Source organism: Cyprinus carpio, chromosome A19 (assembly GCF_018340385.1).
Source record: "Cyprinus carpio isolate SPL01 chromosome A19, ASM1834038v1, whole genome shotgun sequence".
In the NCBI taxonomy this organism is placed as follows: Eukaryota; Metazoa; Chordata; class Actinopteri; order Cypriniformes; family Cyprinidae; genus Cyprinus; species Cyprinus carpio.
Genome location: NC_056590.1, coordinates 10,528,305 through 10,552,370, shown reverse-complemented (window position 1 = coordinate 10,552,370; position 24,066 = coordinate 10,528,305). Strand labels below are relative to the sequence as shown.

Below are 24,066 nucleotides of genomic sequence, written 5' to 3'. Positions count from 1 at the left end.
GAAGTGGCTTTGGAGCTGGAGTAGAGATGAAAATGCATCTACACCTTTTAGATTGATTTTTGGATTTAATCTCATTCCACAATACAGTTATTGTTGAATGCTGTTGGAAGGTTCCTTTATCAAAAGAGGGAAAGCCACCCAGACTACATCCCCGACGACACAGGGTGTACCGCTTGTTTGAGGACACAAAACACAAACCCCAGGACAGAATAGAGCTCATCCTCACCCAGACGGTTTATTTTAAATAACAGTATTATTCCTATTTTAAGTAAACTAAATCACATGTTTAATCTGTCTGCTGCATTACTTTTGTGTGTGTTTTTTCTCCAGTCTTTGGGAATATTGTAATATATGATCTTATCATTTATGTCTCTTCATATTAATTACATTTTTACACTACTGCACGATGCATTCGTGATTAGACAAGGGACATCCTGATCTTACCAACATACTGGTGATGGCAACTTTTGACCTACATAATTATCTTCAAAGAGTTCTACTGTACAGGTTATACCTTCACAAAGTTCCATCCTCCAGGAACGACTAGGTTTATTTATTACTTTACTTGTCTAACTCATTTAAACTGGCTAAAAATCTGAATTAAGTTCATATTCAAGTAATTGACGTTAAAGTTGAGTAAAACACCCAAATTCAAATAACATTAAAGGGATACTCCACCCTAGAATGAAAATTTTGTCATTAATCACTTACGCACATGTCGTTCCAAACCTGTAAAAGCTTTGTTTGTCTTCGGAAAACAATTTAAGTTATTTTGTATGGAAACCTCCAAAGACTGCAAAGTAAATTACACTGTCAAGGTCCAGAAAAGTATGAAAGACATCATCAGAATAGTCCATCTGCCATCAGTGGTTCAACAATAATGTTATGACGTGACGAGAATACTTTTTGTAAGTGAAGAAAACAAAAATAACAACTTTATTCAACAATTCCTTTGTCAACAGTCTCCTCTGTGTCTCTCCATATCACCGTATGCTCTTCTGTATCAGCCGGCCACAAGGATGCGCTGTTTCTACGTGTATTTAGCTTTGATTTGAAAGAAAACAGCACATCCTTGTGGTGCGGCTGATACAGAAGTGCATACGCAGCATACGGTGATATGGAGAGACACAGAGGAGACGCGCTTACAAAAAGTATTCTCGTCACGTCATAACGTTTCGGTTGAATCACTGATGACAGATGGACTATTCTGATGATGTCTTTCATACTTTTCTGGACCTTGACACTGTTATTTACTTGGCAGTCTATTGTACAGTCACAGGCCTCCTGGTTTTCATCCAAAATATCTTAAATTGTGTTCCGAAGACGAACAAAGCTTTTACGGGTTTGGAACAGCATGGGGGTAAGTAATTAATGACAAAATTTCATTTTGGGGTGGAGAATCCCTTTAAGTCAATGTTCAATTTAATGTTCTTGGGATCATTCCTACATTTTGAGACATTTTTATGCATTTAGCATTAAAGTACTTTTAATCTTCTTCAACTCTGTGTAAAAATCTTGTAATTGTCAAATTATATTGTGAAGAAACTGTTTTTTTTTGCACAGGTTTGTGCACTTTTATTTCTAGCAGTGATATGGGAACAATTTCACACATAAAAGTGTTTTTACACACAAAATGAAAATGTTAGTATATATTCTATACTATATTTATGGTTCTACGATTAAGAATCAACACTCATATGAAAACAAGCAGTTAAAAGGATGGAAAGATTTACTCAAACACTTTTTACAAAGGAACGCTTTGCCATAAGATTGTATACATTACCATTTCAACATTTTTAATATTAATTTGAAGCTATACATTAACATAAGTCAACACATAATTAACAATATATTAAACACTTAAATTAATAAACGCTGTAAAAAAAAACAATATGTACACATTAACTAATGTTAACATAGAGATCCTTATGTAGAGTGTTACCAGTTTCTTTCACATTTTCAATCATTCATTTTCTATATGCCACTGCTCACGATGGCAGTGTGGAAGACAAAACCCTTCCAGACAAACAAGTTATGACATCCCAATCAATTAATAAACAAATAAATCAAGTGAATCTACGCAGCTACTATTATGTTACAGGTGACTCAAAACCTCGTGACAAAACCCAGTGTAGTTCAAATGGAAAGATAATATTAGGTAGACAATTGGAAGCCATCTTTAACATTTTATTAGCAGCCAATATTGCTTTAAAAGTCCTTAGCAATACGAACTGGTCTCACGTCTCTAAAAGCTGGCAAAAATATCACATTTGTGTATCGGCTGCAGTCTCTGATAAAATCAGCTCAATGTAAGGTAGAGGTGTGTGCAACATCTCGATCTCCAGTCCATTAGAATCCGTACTTGGCTTGCGTTTGTCGTCGAGTCAACTTGTTTTCGGCCCAGTTGTTCTTGAGTTCCAGCTCGCGTTCCTTGGCCTGATGAATCAGATATGTGATTTGGTGCTTGCGTCTCTGTTGTCCTGTTGGCTGATCTCCTTTTTTCTAAAAAAAAAAAAAAAAAAAAAAAAAAAAAGAGATGGAAAAGTCAGACTTTTTCTTTCATTTATCTCCTTCAAACAGATAGCCATCAAAAAACGGACACTTGCTGGTGCTCACCTTGCTGAAGGACTTGCGGGGCTCTGCCTCTGCTGTCATGTTCTTTGTCATCCATTGCTTATTGCCGCTCAGCTGATCGTCTCCTTTAATCTCCAGGAACTTGATTTCTTCTCTTCCACGATTCTGTTTGCCCTGTAGCCGCCGAAACTAGAAAAATACAAAAAATATCATTTCGAACTGAATCTTGATCAACCAGGACAAGTCATGCTAAAACTTGCTGTCATGATGCTGGGATGCACTCGTTGTTAGAACATTCTTAATGGTTGCTAAGTCATGATTTACCAGTCCAAGTCAAAAGATCCCACCGCTATACAAAATTTTACCCCTGTTTTGCATCCACCAGACAAAATTATACATAAAATTTTAACTAGATGTATGATATGAAGCATTGTTTCAAAGAAGTGAAATAAATACACACCTAAGAATAATACTTAAGAGTTACGGAGTTTAAAAATGTGATCAACTAAGGACAACATTTCCCCATTCAATGTGACTATGCAATAATAATTATTATTAATTAAAATAATATTTTTATTATTTAAATCGCAAGACTTAAATGAATAAAGAGATACTGTAATGCAATATACAAAAATGAGAATTTAATAATAATCATAACGTTTTATTACTTAAACTACAAAATATAAATTAATATTACTAAGAAATGCATAATATATAAAAATAAATTACTATTGCAATAATACTATTATAATGTACAATAAAACGCAAGAATTTAATAAATCATCATACTTTTAATTTTTTAATTATTAAAATTACAAAAAATAAATTAATATATTACAAAGAAATATACACTATATAAGAAATATATTACCACAGCAATCATAATATTATACTGTACAATAAAAATGAGAATTTAATAATAATAATAATAATAAAAATACATATAAATGTTGGTATTGTTCTAAATAATACTTTTATTTTGTCACTATTTAAATTACAAAAAATATATATTTTTTAAAGAAATATTACTATTACTACTGTACAATAAAAAAATAATCTAATAATAATAATTAATAATATATTTTATTGAATTATTTAAATCACAATATGTTACTATAACATGTTAATTTTGTGATTTTTTTAAAAATATATATTTAATAATGATCATCATTATTTTATGTCAAAGAATAATAATAAAATTACAATACTAATATTTATGTCTATGTGTGGTACTTCAGCTTGGAAAAATGGAAATCCATATAAATACAGAACAAACACATCCCTGAGTACCAGAGATGCTACAAACTACTCACTGCTTCATCATTAAACAATGAAGAGGACCCTGAATCTTCTTGCTCATCAGCCGCAGGGTTTGGGTCTGGGTAATATCCCTCACCATAGTAATCCTGCCAAACATATGCATAAAACATCAGCTGCTGAAATGACGAGGAACACACTGGTGTATGAAGCTTATCATTAATGACATGTTTTACCTGTGGAGAAGTCTCTGGCAGTGGATTTGCGGGATACTGATGTTGATATTCTTCAGTCTGATAGTCTTGCATGGCTCCGGCTGACCTACTATAACTGTCCGCTTTAGAAACAAAATCCAGTGGCGCGTCCTCCACACCGGATGGAGGGTGTAGAGAGGGAACATACTGTTGAGAATGCGGGTTTTGAGACATCACAGGCTGTGCTGAGCTTTCTGGAAGGGAAAAGTAGTTCTCTGGAGCGAGTTCATCGTCACTTCCCTCCTCATCCGCGGTCATTTGTTTGGCTAGCTGCATCGCCGCTGACTTTGCAGCAGCTTTGATGGCGGACGGGGACGGGCTGGTTCCAGAAAGACCCTGGGACTTTGCCGGGGTTGCCTTTGGCTTATCAGATCCAGGGCGTTTGGTTAGAGTGTGCGGCAACAGGCGCCGCTCGGTCTCCTTCACCACCAGATTCTTAGGCTGAGGCAGCAGAGAGGACAGACCACCACCTCCCTGGAAGAACATGGAGGAAAATATTCTTATTAACTATGATGGTAACTCCACCCAGACCATTTACACATTTAGATTTTAAAAAATTATGATGAAAAATGGGCTATCGAGAGAATGCTGTGGTAATGATTCCACAACCAACAGCTCATTAACATATGCCCCCCCACTCCTTCAACCCTATGAAGCATTGTGAATGACATAATTGAATTAAAAATTACTGGTATAAAACTATGAATTTACTGATAAAACATTGATTGTATGTATAGAAACAATATATTATATGTTTACTGCAAAATATGCACAGAAATATTTAAGCAGTTTGAGAGCGGAAGTATTTGTTTGTTCTGATTCCGATTGGTGGAGATTTCTGCAGAATTATGGGTAATGGAGTTTTTCTGCAATTCTGTTGTACATAATTATATTTAAAAAAAAAAGAAATAATGTGGACTGATGACTCTAGCAAAAGCATATACTATTAGTTAACAACCCCATAGCTCACAGTAGATTTGTTTTTAATGTTTTATAAGTTAGTGTTAAAAATGAAAAAAAAAAATGAATGAGATTTTTACTTCCACTGTTGCACTCTATAAAGGAACACTAGTAAAAATACTTAATAGATCATTATAAACGTATTTATATCTAATTACAGATATCTAATAATAGTTTTATATTTAAATATAAAATGGTTTGTTTAATCCTAAGGGTCAGATAGCTAATTATAAATAACTTATGTCTAATAAATATCTTTATATCTAATTATAGATATTTCATATTTAAGATTTTTTTTATATATTTGTTAAATATAAAAATAGCTTGTTTAATCCTAAGGGTCATAAAAGCGGGTAAAAAATATTCATTTCAAATTAAATTTCCGCTGTTTTGATGAAGAAGAACAAAACAAGTCAAGTCTTCTCCAATATATATATATATATATATATATATATTATATATATATATATATATATATATATATATATATATAATCCATACCTGAGGAGCTGATTTCTTTCGGACGGGCTCGTCATCATCAGAGTCAGACTAGAACAGAAAAAAACATCATCAATCAGAAACAGCTTCAGTAAAACGATTGGCATTAATGGATCAGTAAAACTCACGTCCGCTGGTTTTATTTCAGGAACGGTGATTTTAACGGGTTCTGAGCGTTTTTTGGGTTTGGCCAGATCCACAGTCATCCTCTTAGGTTGAGGAGCTGATGTCTGGTCTGCGCTCGATCGGATCCCCGTGTTTTTCGGCGCGGGCAGAGCTGCGAAAAGTCCGCCGATCTTGGCCGCGGGTCGAGCGGTAGAACCCGGCGATTCTTCGCGATCGCTGTCGTCGCTGCTGTCGTACGCTACCAGAGACATCTCCACCGATCAGACCAAATCAGATAAGATCAGATCATACGAGTGTTATCAGACACAAAAATCGCTGACTTGCTGCTTCTGCATTACTTTCACCAAAGCATCTCCACTGATCTCATATCCTCCCGTTCTTCCAGGTTTATATGGACAAATACCGTCCGCAAATATCTTAAGATTACTCTAAGATTACAACATCGACGCCAAATAATTCCAGATAATTCAACGCTTGCAGTAGGAGCTCTGCTTGCTTTTTAAATTAATATTTCCCCTGCAAAACGCGAACAACACATGGATATATTAGCCTGAACAAACAAATTATAATTGTTTATAATCATAAATCGTTCCTCTCAAACCATTTAGACCCATAAACATTTTTTTTCTTCTGCCATCGTGAAGTACATCCGCTGCACCGTTTCAGAGGATTCAGCAACACTGACACCAATTGGACTGGAGTGCAATGTCATCACTCAACGTGACTAAATCAATCAGTGATTAAACTGAAACAACAACTTAATGTTATTATATGCGATAGTCTTGCAAAAACATAATTGACCCATAGCTTTACTCGTGAAGCTCTAGATCCCTATCCTTATTATGTATTTTTATTATATTTCACCATAAAGACTTGGACAGATAAATGGACATCTGCTCTTATGCTCACCAAGGCTACATTCATTTGATCAGAAATACAGTAAAAACAATATTAATTATTTTTTAATATTAAACAGTTGAATTTTCGGCATCATTACTCCAGTGTTGAGTGTCACATGATCGGTCAGAAATCATTCTGATATGCTGATTTGCTGCTCAAGAAATATTTCATATCATTGTTGAAAACAGTTGTGCTGCTTAATATTTTTCTGGAAACCGTTATTCAATAGAGTTCAAATAAACAGCACTTATTTGAAATGGAAATTATTTGTAACCTTACAAACGTCTGTTTTTGATCAATTTAACACATCCTTGCTGAATGAAAGTATTAATTTCCTTAAAGAAAAATCTAACTGACCCTAACCTATTGAATGTTAATGTACATTTGTACAGAAAATAAGCCATGCGTATCAGCTGGTTGCATGTGTTTGTGGCATAAAAGCAAGGAAACTGAGTATAACATTCAGTTGGGTTTATTGATAAAGTCTGCAGAACACATACAATTTTTCTCCATGATAAATAATCTTGGTAATGTTGTTATGCTGAAACATAATACACAGTCTTTGTGGTAACTCAGTACCAGTAGCTTTTACGAGGCCTTCTATCTTCCTGAATGTTCATTTTCTCCATAACTTCTTCCTCGAGGGTTTTCAAAGCTGGTGTGTATGTTTTCTGAAGCGTGTCTTCTGGTGATGTGTCTTTGGGTCCATCTGCAAGGCACATAAAAGCTCTCAGATTTCTGATAACTGAGCCATATTGAAATATTTGCATGTCTAATACTATAGCTAGAAATGCATTGTTTTTAAACTTTTGGAAACCCCACCTTTCCACTGTTGGGGAATGATGCCATCTCTTCTCTGATAGACTGGTTTGGGAATAATCCGTCCTGTCCTGACGGAAACACGTACGCGCTCGCCCTCTTCAGTGTATCTCCACTCGATATCTGTGGGCTTCCTAAGAAACATTAGACACAGATACATACATTAAGAGCTGGATACATTGCGTTCTTCTATAATTATTTCATGTTTAAAGCTCACCTGTCAGTAGGGTCAATTAATGTAACATCCTTCAGCAGCAGAGGGGCTTCACTGGCGATGTAAGTACCCCGGTAATCTCCAGATCTGCCAATATACCTGTAATGCTGGAAAAAAAGTGTTTGAAACAATTAAAAGTGCTGTTTTGCAATGAAATTATAACTGTAAGAATCGTACTAGTTTTAGGTAAGTTTTACTCCTACCGTGTTGAGGCCCTCGAGTATGACCCAGGATCGCCGCCGAAACACCTGAGCAACTTTGCCCTGCTTTCCTTTGTCCTTTCCAGACAAAATCTCCACCTGGTTTGAATTATGGTATGTTATATAGATATGCATTGTGAAATAATACAAATATGAAAAAACAAACATATATTTTTTCCTATTAAGACAAGTTATAATGTGAAAAATGACTGTACTGAACTGTTAAATGTATTATTTATTTGCATTTTTTACCCATTTTAATCAATTTTGTATGTATTTATTTTAAACAGTTTTTATTTTGTTTAATCCCATCTTAATTATTTATTTTATACACTGATTTTCTGTAAACTTTTCCACGGTCTCACTAGCATTCCCTCACAGCCACTTACGGGTCCCCAGATTTAAAACCCCTGGTTTAAACAGTATCAGTACTATTTACATTTCAGTGGACTAAAAGGTGGCTCTGATCTGGTCAGGTGTCAGCTGTCAGGTGTGAGGAGGGGGGCGGGGGATACCTTCACTATGCATTAAAAGCTTTCAAGATATAAAAGCAGAAAGGATCACTTACTGTGTCACCTCTCAGCACATGCCAGTCCTCATTTGCAATAGGTTCAACAAACACCTTTCTTCTTTTCTTGCCGGGTGGATTAAGCCGCTGGGCTGCGATCGTCCACGGTCTGTTTGTGCCATAACGATAATCACGTGGAAATGCAGCTTTTGCTGCCATAGAAAGCAACGCTGTCAGTCTCATGCTGCTGTGGACGATCAAAACAAAGAAAGAACCAGTCAAAAAACGCAGAGAATTCAAAATTATGTCGGAAATCTACATTTGAATGACCTATATTTTGTGAATTTCTACGTAGAAAAAAATACAACATATTTTAGGTGGCATACTCTCCACTACAGCGGAATCTTCACTTCCACAGTCACTTTCTTGTGCTTTTATGACCAAGGTATTGCAGGATTATGTATAGGGTTTTTGTAGCGGTCCCACACAATACAGTGATTACTACTTACCTGAATTATTGCTGCGGCTTTTAGATGCACATTTAACTAAAATAACCGAATTTATTTTGTGGTAATCATAAATTCTACATCCACAAGGGTCAAACTTGTGTAGAACATGCGCTACTTCCTTTTCCTTTAGAGCCAAGCGACGCAGATGTCAAAATAAAAGTCTCGATTGGATTTTCTTTTACTGTCTATGATTGGAAGGGCACACGTTCTAAATTATATAAACAAATAACAAAGACGAAGAAAAGAAAACTATATATATATATTTTAATTGCAGAGTTATTTTAATGTTTTAGATATTTATATTAGGGATTTATAATAATTCAATAAGTCTTAATGAAATACAGATAATAATGGTTTTATTGGAACTTTTATAGATATAAAGGTTTTCCTATCCAGAAGTTATTAGGAGGGATATACGTTATTAAGGATTTTTAGAAATGCATTTGGGGGAATATGAAAGCATAAATACATAGCTCTCAATTTCTCAGTGATATTTACCAAAAAATATATGCCACCCTATTATATTTGTCAGCAAATTATTTTTGGTAAACGATAAACAATAAGTGGAGTGAAATAAATCAAAGGAGTTTAAAAAGCTTTTTGAGTTGAGCTTGACGTTAAAGTGTGGCCTGTATTAATGAATCACAGCTTTGTTCATAAATTACGTGTTCTTGCTAACTGTTTCAGTACATAAAAGTAAATTCCAGATAAACACTTGGGCAATGAATATTAAATATTACTACAGTAGTATTTGTTATTACCAATTGTTATATTAATTTCACCATACAAAATCATAGTATGACATTTCTACATTTTAAGAAAATACTCATCATTGTTAAGCCAATAACAGTTGTTTATGTTTCATGAAAATGTACACAAAAATTATAGTTGCCTGACAGAATATTAAAAGGATTCTTTCTCTTTTTTTTTTACTTGCATAAAACCATTAACCAATCAAATCGTCTTTTCATTCTGTATCCAAGTAGGATGACTCAGACCAGCCAACCAGCGTCGAGCTTTGCTTTGTAGTCAGGCAGACATAACACAGTCGTCCAATCACAAAATAAGCCGAAAGGGGATTTTTGCTCAATATTTGTCTCAGGTAGTTTCTTTTTCGTTTATAAAATAAACGGTACCATTATTTTGTATTTGAATGAGCTATTGCACTAGGTAAACTTTGTACAATTATAATAGATATATTTTATTAGAAAGGCCAGGTATTTTAACGTAATAATCGAAGGTTTTCGAAGCGTACAAGTATGGCTAGCTAGTTAGCAAGAGTCATTGGTAATGATATTAACGATAGCTAGCTTGTTTATACATATACTAAAAACCAAAGTTATTATTATTATTATTTATTTTTACAAATAATGTCATTAAATTATGTAGTACAGTAAGGAAGTGTTCATTTATGTCGGTTTCGTTTAGTCGACGTCTCCTCGGCCTGTTCGAGCTCATGTTAGCCGTTAGCTGCTATGTCATGCTCATTTCAACTAGGCTGCCGTGAGGTTTATTTCTAGTGATCAGTAAGCATTTGCGTTTGAGAATATGGTTAACTTGCGCTAAAATGAGCTTTTGGTCATAAATAACCAATGGCTTCGTCTAGTTTCTGGTTGGTTGGCCTTTCAATACGCCCACAAAGAGATACACATGGGTGTAATCAACCAAACCTGTGCATGTCTCATATATGCTAGTCGTATATTAGATTAAATAATGCATTCAAATGATTATAAGTGATCGAATTGGATCCTGGTATCATGCATACAGCAGCTAAAAGCATCAGTTTCTTATGTTGAGTTCTTCATTGGGCGCGTGTGTGCTGGAAATGTGTCTGGACCGGGGCAGGAAAACAGCCCTGCAGTATTTGGGCATGGTCGCTATCCGATTGACCTGACAACAGTTTCATGAGTGGCTGTATTTTCGAAATGGGGGAAAATATCTTGAGCGTTTAGAAGTGGGAGAATTAGGCGCTTGCGTGGTTTCATTTCGTGTTTACAGTCTGTGGCTGTATGTGTAAACATGGCCTAAATATGTCAGTTTGTAGTGAAACTGATGATCATTTGCGTACATGTGATGAATTGAATACCAGTTTACCAGTAAGCAGCTTGTTCTAAGAACATTTTAATATATTGTATGCAGACTTTAAGTTGTTGTGCATATTAAAGATATACTATAAAACAATTGTGCATTTTAAACACTTGATACTACAAGTATGGTCTAAAACTGCAAAACCCTACAACTTTTACTATTGATGTTTAGTTGCATTGATCTAGTGTGTAAAGTTCTGGTTGTGTGCAGAATCTCTCGATCAACCTATAATTAATTAACTTTTTAAAACACACTGTTGCGTATTAGACACTCAGAATTAAAAGTTGGCCAAAACTTGATGCAGACACATATTTACATGTGTCTCATGTTCTAGAGCTTCAGGTCCAGGAGGGTTCTGAATGCAGTTTGTCGGTCCAGTGTGGTTGAGACATGGCAGAAGATCAGTTAAAGGCAGACGCCTCGGCTGGGGAGGGGGAGACGGAGCCCAGTATGCTGCTGCAGAAGCTTAAAAGCAACATTTCGTAAGAGCTGTTCATTTTTACTCTTTCTTCATTGTGCTTAAGATAAAATCTTAAATCTTTATTTCCTGAAGAAATGGTGTATCATGGTTAAAACTAAGCAGAATGTTTGTTTGTAGAGCTGTTGCATTAAGGGAATAGTTTACCCAAAAATGAAAATTTGTGGAAAATTTACACCCCCTCAGACCATTCAAGATGTAGATGAGTTTGTTTCTTCATCAGAACAGATTTGGAGTAATTTAGCATCACATCATTTGCTCACCAATGGATCCTCTGCGGTGAATGGGTGCCGTCAGAATAAGAGTCCAAACAGCTGATAAAAACATCACAATAATCCACACTGGACTCCGGTTCATCGATTACTGTCTTATGAATCCAAAAGCTGCATGTTTGTTGTTTGTAAGAAACAAATATATTATTAAAGGGATAGTTCACCCAAAAAGGAAAATTATGTCATTAATGACTCACCCTCATGTCGTTCCAAACCCGTGAGACCTCCGTTCATATTCTGAACACAGTATAAGATATTTTAGATTTAGTCCGAGAGCTTTCTGTCCCTCCATTGAGAATGTATGTACGGTATACTGTCCACGTCCAGAAAGGTAATAAAAACATCTTCAAAGTAGTCCATGTGACATCAGAGGGTCCGTTAGAATTTTTTGAAGCATCGAAAATACATTTAGGTCCAAAAATATCAAAAAACTATGACTTTATTCAGCATTGGCTTCTCTCCCGGGTCTGTTATGAGCGCGTTCACAGCACATCCGGTTCGCGAACGAATCACTCGATGTAACCGGATCTTCTTGAACCAGTTCACCAAATCGAACTGAATCGTTTGAAACGGTTCGCGTCAACAATAAGCATTAATCCAAAAATGACTTAAGCTGTTAACTTTTTTAACATGGCTGACACTCCCACTGAGTTCAAATAAACCAATATCCCGGAGTAATTCATTTACTCAAACAGTACACTGACTGAACTGATGACCGAGCCAGATAACGAACGAAACATTGACTCGTTCTCGAGTCAAGAACCGGTTGCATCGGTTTTCGGATCACCGGTAGTGATGGGAAGTTCTGTTCTTCTCCGCGAACCGGTTCTTTCGGACAGTTTGATTCAATAAACCGGTTGCCGAAAACGGTACACCAGTTCTTTTGTGCTCGACGTAATGACTTCATTGGCGATGATTGCCCTTGATTCAAGCCTTCGGTTTACCCGCACTCATAACATTAGCACAGAATCGGTTCAGAATCAATCACCAAAAGAACCAGTTCTGTTCAGACGCGCTGTGTGTCAGTCTGAATCACGCATGCGCAGTATCATCAGCTCCTCGGTTCTCGAACCGGACGCGTCCGACAGAAACGGCTTCTTGACTCGAGAACGAGTCAATGTTTCGTTCGTTATCTGGCTCGGTTCAGTCAGTGTACTGTTTGAGTAAATGAATTACTCCGGGATATTGGTTTATTTGAACTCAGAGGGAGTGTCAGCCATGTTAAAAAAGTTAACAGCTTAAGTCATTTGTGGATTAATGCTTATTGTTGACGCGAACCGTTTCAAACGATTCAGTTCGATTTGGTGAACTGGTTCAAGAAGATCCGGTTACATCGAGCGATTCGTTCGCGAACCGGATATCACTAAACTGCAGTGTTGTGAACGCGCTTCTAACAGACCCGGGAGAGAAGTCAATGCTGAATAAAGTCGTAGTTTTTGATATTTTTGGACCAAAATGTATTTTCGATGCTTCAAAAAATTCTAACGGACCCTCTGATGTCACATGGACTACTTTGAAGATGTTTTTATTACCTTTCTGGACGTGGACAGTATACCGTACATACATTCTCAATGGAGGGCCAGAAAGCTCTCGGACTAAATCTAAAATATCTTATACTGTGTTCCGAAGATGAACGGAGGTCTCACGGGTTTGGAACGACATGAGGGTGAGTCATTAATGACATAATTTTGATTTTTGGGTGAACTATCCCTTTAAGGCATTCACTGCAGAGAATCCATTGGTGATCAAATGATGTAATGACAAATTTCTTCAAATCTGTTTTGATGAAGAAAGAGATGCATTAACTTCTTGTATGACCTGAGGGTTAGTTAATTATCAGCCAGTTTTTTGGGTGAACTATTCTTCTGTCATTTGTGACCCTGGACCACAAAACCAGTCATAAAGATCAATTTCTCAAAATTGAGATTTATGTATCAAATGAAAGCAGAATAAATAAGCTTTCCTTTGATGTATGGTTTGCTAGGATAGGACAATATTTGGTCGAGATACAACTATTTGAATATCTAGAATCTGAGGGTGCAAAAAATCAAAATATTGAGAAAATCACCTTCAAAGTTGTCCAAATGAAGTCAATTGCAATGCATATTACTAGTCAAAAATTAGGTTTTGATATGTATAGTAGGAAATTTACTAAATATCTTCATGGAACATGATCTTTACTTATCCTAATGATTTTTGGCATAAAAGAAAAATCGATAATTTTGACCCATACAATGTTTATGGTATGTCATACTGGTTTTGTGGTCCAGGGTCACATTTATGTATGCATCATACATGTGTGTATGTGAATGTATGCAGATATATGACTTTTTTTCCTATCTTTTCACAGTAAAAATGTGCAGGGCAAAGTGGACAAAATTTTGGTAAGTTTCTTAGAGGTTAAAATAAAATGAAATTTTAGTCCTCTTGACATGTTATAATTTATATCAAGTGCATTTTCAATAATATAACAGGGTGACACTTTTTTATAAGCTATAGCATCAACACAACAGTAAAATTTTATACAATCTCATTTGCATATGTTTGATCCCACAACTATTACATTAGCAGTTCAGATCTATGATCACTATATAACCACTCATGTTTATATTGTTACAACTGTGTCCTGTTGTATTGTATAATATTTCACACTCATTTAGCTTACTTGTACATTTACAGTGTTTTTGAGCAGTGTTCTTGCCCTTATTCTGTCTTTCTCCCTGGGACATGTCTCCTCTCAGGAAGATGTACAGCGTTTCTCTGACAACGACAAGCTCTACCTTTACCTACAGCTACCCTCAGGTCCAGGTGCAGGAGAGAAGAGGTACATAAAATCACACAAATATACTTCAGTCAGCCTTGATACATTTTTTAAATCTGTATGTTTTTAATTGATCAATTCTGAATATTAAATGAAAATATATGATGTCCCTTAAATCTATTTTTTTAAATCCCAGCAATCAAGGTAGCTAAAAATAACACAGATGTGGCAAGACATGTTATATGTGACACATGCTTGAAAACTGCTTCTCTGTGTGTACCAGTGGTGATTCAAACTCAGTTAACACGGCAGACCAGCTTCACACCTGCAACTGGATCCGTAGCCACTTGGAAGAACATCCTGACACCTGCCTGCCTAAACAAGATGTTTACGAGACTTACCGGTAAGGGCTGGGGTGCAGAATATGCAAACAAGCCTCTTATGCTGTTATATTTCAAAGTAAATACTTTCTGGCTGTTTCCCTAGACTTTTAAGGGTCCATTATCTGTTTTATTCTGTCCATGTTTGCAATTTGTCACAAAATACAGTGATTACTTAATGGCTTTTATATCTAAACAGGAAACACTGTGACAACTTACAGCATCGGCCTCTAAGTGCAGCAAATTTTGGCAAAATCATCCGAGACATCTTCCCAAACATTAAAGCACGAAGACTGGGTGGTAGAGGACAGTCCAAATATCCTTTTGTCTCTAATTTCATTTAATTTGTATAAAACGTAGACAAACATTTATGACTTCTAGAACCCTATCTAGAGCAGACACCATGACATCAGAGTGAATTTGGATTCACCAATTTCATGAAAACACACATTCAACTGTTTGAGATATTTAGTTGGCTTTCTGCACATCATCAACACCCTTGATACAGGTTTTATCTGTAATGGTTTGGTTTTTAAGATAAATGTTATCTCACGCTTTAAATTTATTTATATTACTTAACTAAATTCAAACTAAAAGTCTGTTTTATTGTTTTATTTAATGAAACCTTATGTATATTTCATTGTCCCTTAACATAATTGCCAGCACATACTGCTATAGTGGGATACGTCGAAAGACCGTGTTAAACATGCCATTACTCCCTAACCTGGACCTCAAAAATGACCCGGTATGATTGTCTTCTTACTAGGGCTGCCCTCGACTAAAGATTTTTTTGGTCGACTAGTAGTCGTTCATTTTAAGCATTAGTCGACTAATCGCATGTGTATTATTTAACCATTTAAATCATGCTAATGAGCCTTTAATTGCCTACATAACCTAATAAGCGCTCAAGCACATGCATAAAGCTTGCCAAAGCACACAGACAGAAGTAATGATTATGAATGTGTCAGGGAAAAACAGTAAGATTAAACTGTATTAACATTTTAATAATCTATTGATAAACTAGTGTTTTCGGCTTAAGTGATGAATTCGGCGACACTGACTCGTCATCTCCACAGTAGTAGATGCGCCTGCATGCAAGTTTCATACGGATTAAATAATCTGAGAATATTTTTTTTTTTTTTTTTTTTTTTTTTTTTTTTTTTTTCAGATTTGAATTGTTTCATTTCAAAGTAGACTTTTTGCTCTCTATAGATATATTTTTCATGTCTGTAAGGCAAGTATAGACAGGGTTTTGCGCTCAAGTTCACAGAGACCGAGATGGCAGAAAGCGCATCCTGTTTGCTTTCATTATTTTACAAAAGCGCAATGTTTTGTTGTTATAGTTAGTGGTCGACCGATATATCGCCAAGGCTGATATATTGGCCGATATTTGGCATTTTGCAAATATTGGCATTGGCCAATAAGTTTTTCTGCTTGGCCGATGTGTTCAAGGCGGGACTTTTATTTTGACGACACTGAGAGTGGCAGCGTCTGAGTACACAGCTCATATTCTCCCTCTTGCTCTTGTTTGCTGTCGTCGTTAACAGTTCTGTCTAATACAGATAGAAATCTGTCTAATAATCAGATAGAACTGTTAAACAAGGAATTAATGTATACAAAAAGTATTATAACGTTTGCTTTTATATTATGAGTAATAGGCAAACATTATAATACTTTCTTGTTTGCCATCAGCATTAAGCAAATACGCATTTATATCATTTAAACAAATCTTCAAATGACTAATGAAAATTTAATATCACAAACCTTGCAAACTTAGTCGAATCCAGCTGTGAGATTTTGTGAAGTGTGCATTTTTATCCAGCATGATCACGTGTTCTCGGTCGGTCCGTGTGAACTGAATGCTTTAAACTCGTGATTTCAAATTATGCTGCGTTTTATGCATTTATGTAAAATGAGTGTTAACCTGGCTTTATTTGAAAAATATGATTCCCAATGCACACAAACTTCCCAGAATACTGAGTGCCCTGCTGGTTACAATGTTTACTTCCTTTTTAATTATATTTTTATTAAATGTTTATTTATTTGTGAAAAATACTTTGTCATCTAAAGTATAATTATGTTTATTTTACACATTTATTTTTTAATCCATTGTCAAATGATTTAAAAATGTCTTAAATATTAATTAAAACTAGTAAAAAAATTATATCGGCTTTATATCGGCTATCGGCCCACCTGCTTTCCAACATATCGGCATCGGCTGTCAGAAAAACAATATCGGTCGACCACTAATAGTGAGTGCACGCAAATAAACAGAGGCTTTACAGATTCTAAAGATGTATTACTCTTATCTGTATGACCAAAATTACGAAGTATTTTAAGAGCAAGTGACTGCACCGGGGCCTCCATCTGTCATGCTGTGAGCGCGCTACTGTTCAGACACTTGAATAGTGCACATTTTTCTAGGTTAACATTAGATTGAGCGGCCATGTAAAGTTGCTACTACTTACATATTTCAGATGATAAGCCATATTTGAGGTCAATGAATGATAGGCGAGCGTTTAGATGTACTGTATTACCAAAAAAAAATACAGTGGTTAACGATCTGTCCTGTTTCTGCAACTAATAAAATTTTGGTCGACCAAGCCTCTTCTCGTTGACTATTTGAGGGCAGCCCTACTTCTCACTACTGACTTTTCTTCTAATTTGCTTTCACAGCATTAAAATCATGTCAGTGGTTGTCAACCCTTTTTTCCCTGCTCCACACACACATTTTGCATGTTGGTCCAGCAACAGGGTTGAAAGCCACTGATACAGGTTGTCAGTATTTTGGCTAGAAGAAAAACATATGTCTATGCTTAAATGTTCTGTTAATGTATCTATGTGATGTGCCACCTCCAGTCTGAACTGACAGAACTGGTGCAAACCTACAAGCAAGAGGTCACCGAAGCAGCCTGTGAACTCATCTGTGACTGGGCCCAGAAGATCCTGAAGCGCTCTTTTGACACGGTGGTAGAAATCGCACGCTTCCTCGTACAGGAGCACATCGTTAACCCACGCTGCAGTCAGGCTGAGCTCGTCACTTCAGCTGCTCTGGCAGGTACGTGAAAATATATAGCAAGATGACGTGTTAAGTTTTGCTCAGCATTATTGTTGTTATTGATGTACTTTTGTAGTTATTGTTAATATTTTGAATTAGATTGTATTTTCTGTTTTAATTTTAATTTAAATGAAAGTTTTAGTAATTGTGTGCGTTTTAAAAGTGTCTATATAGTTTATATTAAGTATTAGTTTAATTTTAATAGAGGTTGACCGATTGATCGGTTTTGCCGATTAATTGCCACCGATAGTTGATTGCTGGAACTATCTGCAGAAATCCATGCCGATAGTTTTTTCCGGGTGCCATTCACACAGTTTTACATTAAATTACAGAAAATTTGTCCAAAGTCGTTGTTAATGTTCATACTGAAATCTGTTCAGCACTGAGCTTTTGCCCATTGTGTGATTAACATACATTATTATTTTAATTAGATAATCATCAAGTGTTCTAAAATATAAGCAAATAAAGTGAGAGAGTATACATCAAGTATCTATATGTATGTAATTTCAATGCTGTGGCTTTTGTGTAGATATTTAAAGATGGCCATCTTTAAGCATGACTGTTAAAATGAAATGGTAACATTTTGCAAGAGTTTTAAGTGTCCATTTGTAACATTAAGATTAATGAAAGCTGTAAAAGTATTGTTCTTTGTTAGAGTGTTAATTTCAAAATTTACTTATACATTTTTACATTTTAAAGTTGCTTCATTAGTTAATGAACCATGAACTAACTTTAGTGATCAATATATAACTAATATTAATTTTATTTACGTTTTTCGTTCAGTATCCATTTTAAAAACTATCGGTTGATTAATCAGTATCCACCAGTGTGGTCCAACCTAGCTATCAGTAAAATCCATCAGCCGACCTCTAAATTTGAATTATTTAATAATAATAATAATAATAATTCCTTACACTTATATAGCACTTTTCTAAGCCCTCAAAGCGCTTAACATTGTCGGGGGGTATCTCCTCATCCACCACCAGTGTGCAGCATCCACCTGGATGATGCGATGGCAGTCATAGTGCGCCAGAACGCCCACCGCACACCAGCTTATTGGTGGAGAGGAGACAGAGTGATGAAGCCAATCAGTAAAAATGGGGATTGTTAGGAAGCCATGATGGTCAGAGCCCAATAGGTGAATTTGGCCAGGATGCTGAGGTCACACCTCTACACTTTTCGAAGGACATCCTGGGATTTTTAATGACCACAGAGAGTCAGGACCTTGATTTAATGTCTCATCTGAAGGACAGTGGGTAACCAATATTCAGCACCATTTAGCCACACCATAAAAACATTTTCTCCTTCGCTGTGAGCAGAACACAGCGAGACACAGCAATTGTTATGCTCTGATTTTGGTTCAGCAAGAATTCAGGATCATGGCCTAATCCCAGTCCGTGGTTCTTGCCTCAATACCCAATAATCAGTCATGAATTTACAAATGCATTATGCGTGACTGGGGAACAATACGAAAAAGGACTAGTATGGTAAGATGTATAGATGAAGACGGTACAACTCTTCACTGCAGTCATCGAGTGGGGATCCTTGACGTTCTGATGATATGTTATGCTGTACATGATGTGTACTTATCTTTCATTGATGTTGCCAGTGAGACAGACACCTTATGTCCAACAGATCCATCAGAAATGTTGCCTTGGCAACTAGATGAATTAACACAAGTTTTTTTTATTTTTTACATTTTATTTTAATTAATGATTTTCTATGGTTTTAGTTAACAATAATAACCCTGATTTTTGCTACATTGCTTTAGGAGTGAGGCTACATTTATGATTTGTATTTTGGTTTTCATAGGCGGACCTTCCAAACCTCATAAGGTAATCAAAAAGATCGCAGCAGCTTCCCGAGCAGGTGGAGCAGAAGAAGATAATGTCAGTGCAGAAAATAAGGTATTACTGGTCTGAAATTTGAACATTTCAGATTTTATATCTATGTTTTTTTCACTTAAATTTCTCCCCGAATCATTTAGATTAATAAGTCAATAATTTATTCACTAATCTCTGGAATAGAGTATCATCAAATATGTTTGTATAATGACTGTATAAATGCAAAACCGGATAATTGATAATTGTCCCAGTCAACTGATTTCCTACATATCTGTGCTACTTTTATATATCTCAGCTGAAATTATTATTTAATGGCCTTTTTTTTTTTCTTTTTTTGGTAACCATGTCATAATTGGGATAATTTACAGTCAGCCAATCAATTTCACAAAAAATAAACCCAATAAGGGCATTCTGATAACCTTGTTAGGGTTCAGTTTGTAGTGATTTCACTAATTAGCAGTAGTACATACTATAAATAGTAAATATAGTTTCTTTGTGATGTTTTTGGCAGCAAAAAGAGAAAGATGGTGTGGAACAGCCTCCATCCAGTAAGCAGCAGGTCAGTGATAAACCAACCAATAAGGTTGAGTCTGCTCGAGTGGAAGCCTATATGAAGAAGCTGCCTCAGCTCCTTCCCAGAGGCACCGTTCCAGAGAAAACCTCCCCACCGTGTCTCGCACCAGCCGATTCGGGCAGCGTTCAAGTCACTTTGCCTATTACAGTCACAACGATACCCTCTCAACCAGGCGGCACCGTCCCCGTTATGATTTTACCATCAGGTGTGAGTCTCTCTTATCCAGACCATGAGAAAACATCAGTCACGGTCGCCACTTCTGCTGCTCCAACTCCAGTCGTCCAGAGAACACGACCGGCAGCTCCTAAGAGGGGCCCTGACCCCTCCACCTCAGTGTCAGCTGCTGGTGTTACTCAGAAACGCAAAAGAGGACGACCTAGAAAGCAAAGACCAGAAGACATGGCACCACAGCTACCATCAGCCCCAACCTCAAATCCAAATTCAGCTTTGCTCACGAGAGGAGTAATCCAAAAAGCCTTGCCCTCCTGTGCTCAGGCCGCTCCTTCACAGTTGGTGGAAATCGTGTTCCAGGACCAGCAAGGATTGATGCTTGGCCAACTTCCGACCATCCAGGAAGTGACAGATGCTGAGCATAGAGGTGTAGTGGTGCAATGTCAACCTGCACCAGAACCTGAGAAGCAGCAGTCCATCCTGCTAATGCAAGGGCCCAACCAACCGGGTTACGAGCTCAGCCGCAGGATGGTCATCCAGCGTGCGCCGTTATCCAGAGAAGGAAGGCCGGCTTCTCAAGAAGTGCCACAGTCCACCGTTTCGTACCTCCCACCGGCAACGTTATTAGAGGACAGAGGAGAAGTGGAAATTACTCTGACTCCTGTGGAGCCACAGGTTGATTCCATGCCAAACTCAGCAGGTATTCCCAGCTCCTTCGGCTCCTTGTTTGGAGAAACTCCAAAACCAGATGCCCCGTAACAGCAGCACAGCAACTGTCTCCTTTCTCTGAGACTCGATGTGCAATGCTTCTCCAGTGCTTCTGTGAATTGCATACCAGCTTATAGTCAAACTGAGGTGTACCATCTTGGCTGAGCTTGATTGGGTTTGTCTGCTTTCTGTGTAAAATGATGTATAGAAGTACAACCTGTCATTGTTGCCTTCAAACAGCAACTACACTCATATTTTCATATTATTAATTTGAAAAATTCCTGAAGATTTCAGGCATGCTTTTGAAGAGATTATGAATTAAAGTGGCCTAAAACAAAAGTTTTGACAAGAACTTAAAAGCATTGAAAATAGAAACAAACAGATATACTCAAATAACAGTCCAATCTGGTCCAGCTCAGTCATAAAACAAAAGGACATCTAAAAAAAAGAGAAATCATCATAGTTACCAAGGAACTGCTTACCATCTGTCGGTGTTTATTACCATACTCAGTGCCATAAGAGGGCAGTTGGTCTTTTTTGCTCTAACCATCTTTGCATGTTTGTGTTTGTAAATATGAATTGAGACATTTGAGTGTGTTTTCTAGATGTTCAGATGACAAAGAGAGGTTTTACGGGTTTGCAACTTCAGGGTTCTAAAAAAGGCCCTCCCTCACCCATTTATTGGGTTAATAGTTCAGTTTTTTAGACGTCACAATTAACAGATATACAAACTTCAAAATTACTACATCGAGTTGCTGTTGTGAAGGTCGAGAAGACACTACTGGTTCAGATGGTGCATAGCGTAGGTGGATAAAAAAAAAAACAAAGACCTCTTAAGTTCCTTTAAATATGCAAATGAGGCTGTTATTTCGGGATTCTTCTCAAAGCCCCGCCCCCTGCGTTGAGGTCTGTCCAGTCGTTCTCTTACAGCAATGTAATTTAGCACTTAACAGATGTAAATAGTTGATCTGTGAGCCCGGAAGGATATCTTCATAGGTAAAGTGTACTAGAACTAATTTAAAACGTTTTATTTTCCAAATGTATAGCCATCGTCACTATATTGCTACTATGGAATATTATTATCAGTTACCAGTAAAGTGTGCACTGTCACCCTAAAGCCATGTACAAAAAATTAGAAGTCAAGATTTTACAATTTCTGAAATTTGATTATATTATTTAAATTAAAACTGAAATATGTACTAATTATTTATTTATACAAATTGTACAAATCTTGAGCCACAACAGCATGTTTTTGTCTAGATTATCATATCTTAAAGGAGAATTTTGCTCTATTTTTATAGCCTTGAAATACTGTATTTTTCACTGGTTGTTTTCATTGTATTACACTTGATCTTAGCCATAAATGTGAGGAAAAAAATGTTGTAGTACAGTATTTTTAATTTGTAATTTAATAATATTTTTTACATTTGAAATTAAGTGATTAATGGAATGGGGAAATAGATTTGTTTGTAGCAGTTTTATGAATATTATTTGATGTGCTTTATTACATTTGAAGGTATTGAAAGGCTATGAATTGGGGGAAAAAATATCTCCTTTAAGGTTCAAGCTCTATGAAGGCTGTTGGTGCTTAATAGAGGTTTAAAGGCACTTAATTTAAAACAAAGCCACTCCAATTATAAATAAAAAGATTTGGAGTCAGACGTTGCTATTTATTCAGATATTGTAGTAAAATATGGGAGATAGGAAATGACTAGAGGTAATAATTTTACTATGGATAATGGTGCTTTAAAAAAGCTAAACGGGTTTAACTAACTACACAAATGATTGTGATTCACATCGCAGTGATTTCACCAATCAGCAGTCTGACTGCACTTAATTGCAGTTTTGCGTTCTGGTACAATGGTTGCAAATTGGCAACCGGCTGTCAGACAACCTGCTAGCGTTGCATTTAGGCTCGTGTAATGAATGTGCTATGTATGTCATGTTTAATTCTGAATTAACACGGCTGCTTAATTTACTCAAGGTTTAAAGTTTGATTCTAACCAAAACTAATAGGATTTTTTTCTTATAATTACAGGAGCTTTTATTTTGTACAGCGTGATGTTTCTTTTTTATAATTTTGTTTATTATCATTTTTTTTCCTCTTAAAGGAATAATTCATTCAAATATAAAAATGTATTCATCCTCAGGCCACCCAAGATGTTGATGAGTTTGTTTTTCATCTGAACATTTTTGGAGAAATTTAGTATTGGAGTCGTGTGGATTATTGCGATGTTTCTCTCAGCTGTTTGGGCTCTAATTCTGACGGCACCCATTCACTACTACAGAGGAGCCATTGCTGAGCAAGTGATGTTAGAGTAAATTTCTCCAAATCTGTTCTGATGAAGAAACATCTTGAACGGCCTGAGAGTGAGTACATTTTCAGCAAATGTTCATGTCTGAGTTGAACTTTTCCTTTAAAGGCAGTGCACATTTCTAATATTCTGCCTCATTTGCAGTCTTGAGATTTGAATACTAATGTTATATCCTAATATCCTGACAACAGCAATTCAGTATCCTGTGAAATAAAATATCAGACTTGCAATTGAAAAAAAAAAAAACACATTAACAAGAAAACTTGTAATTTACATTAATGAACAGCAAACAGTTAATGAAGTAATTTGTGTAGAGTGTTCTAGATTGCAACATTCAAAAGAATGACTGAACAGTGGGACGTTAGATTAATATGAATCTAACAAATTGCATAGTGATTGAAAGCAGCTTATTTCATGGGAAATAAACATGAAAACATTTGGACATATGATAATTTATATCCGTTTATGGATATATTATTCATATCCTCAGTCCACTGACAAACAATGTCATTTTTTGTTGTTGTTGCAAGCACAATGTCACACCACAGAAATAGAAATGTAACATGTTCAGTACAACATAGTGCCTCATACAAACCAC

The 24,066-nt window shown here is 36.2% G+C and overlaps 3 protein-coding genes across 7 annotated transcripts; 1 reads left to right on the top strand and 2 right to left on the bottom strand.

Moving 5' to 3' along the window:
- Nucleotides 1-1,698: 1,698 nt before the first annotated feature.
- LOC109052830 (proline rich mitotic checkpoint control factor) lies at nt 1,699-6,346 on the bottom strand. The gene is made up of 6 exons (XM_042776336.1): nt 5,672-6,346; nt 5,547-5,594; nt 4,068-4,559; nt 3,888-3,980; nt 2,617-2,763; nt 1,699-2,502 (listed from the first exon to the last, which is right to left on the bottom strand). The coding sequence occupies exons 1-6, from the start codon at nt 5,918-5,920 to the stop codon at nt 2,350-2,352; spliced, it is 1,182 nt and encodes a 393-aa protein (XP_042632270.1). The 5' UTR covers nt 5,921-6,346; the 3' UTR covers nt 1,699-2,349.
- Nucleotides 6,347-7,025: 679 nt separating this feature from the next.
- LOC109052791 (probable 39S ribosomal protein L24, mitochondrial) lies at nt 7,026-8,979 on the bottom strand. 3 transcript variants are annotated; one of them, XM_019070214.2, is made up of 6 exons: nt 8,820-8,979; nt 8,371-8,557; nt 7,806-7,901; nt 7,606-7,709; nt 7,392-7,522; nt 7,026-7,278 (listed from the first exon to the last, which is right to left on the bottom strand). In XM_019070214.2, the coding sequence occupies exons 2-6, from the start codon at nt 8,551-8,553 to the stop codon at nt 7,142-7,144; spliced, it is 651 nt and encodes a 216-aa protein (XP_018925759.1). In that variant the 5' UTR covers nt 8,554-8,557; nt 8,820-8,979; the 3' UTR covers nt 7,026-7,141. The 3 variants fall into 3 exon arrangements, with proteins under 3 accessions (XP_018925759.1, XP_042632269.1, XP_018925760.1); XM_042776335.1 differs by having other exon boundaries at nt 8,371-8,554; nt 8,820-8,963; XM_019070215.2 differs by having other exon boundaries at nt 8,697-8,938.
- Nucleotides 8,980-9,839: 860 nt separating this feature from the next.
- LOC109052792 (DNA-binding protein RFX5) lies at nt 9,840-23,297 on the top strand. 3 transcript variants are annotated; one of them, XM_042776333.1, is made up of 10 exons: nt 9,840-9,921; nt 11,242-11,389; nt 14,008-14,041; nt 14,399-14,481; nt 14,702-14,821; nt 14,998-15,114; nt 15,465-15,543; nt 17,658-17,856; nt 19,669-19,763; nt 20,212-23,297. In XM_042776333.1, the coding sequence occupies exons 2-10, from the start codon at nt 11,298-11,300 to the stop codon at nt 21,202-21,204; spliced, it is 1,812 nt and encodes a 603-aa protein (XP_042632267.1). In that variant the 5' UTR covers nt 9,840-9,921; nt 11,242-11,297; the 3' UTR covers nt 21,205-23,297. The 3 variants fall into 3 exon arrangements, with proteins under 3 accessions (XP_042632267.1, XP_042632268.1, XP_042632266.1); XM_042776334.1 differs by having other exon boundaries at nt 9,912-9,989; XM_042776332.1 differs by lacking the exon at nt 9,840-9,921 and adding an exon at nt 10,078-10,915.
- Nucleotides 23,298-24,066: the final 769 nt, after the last annotated feature.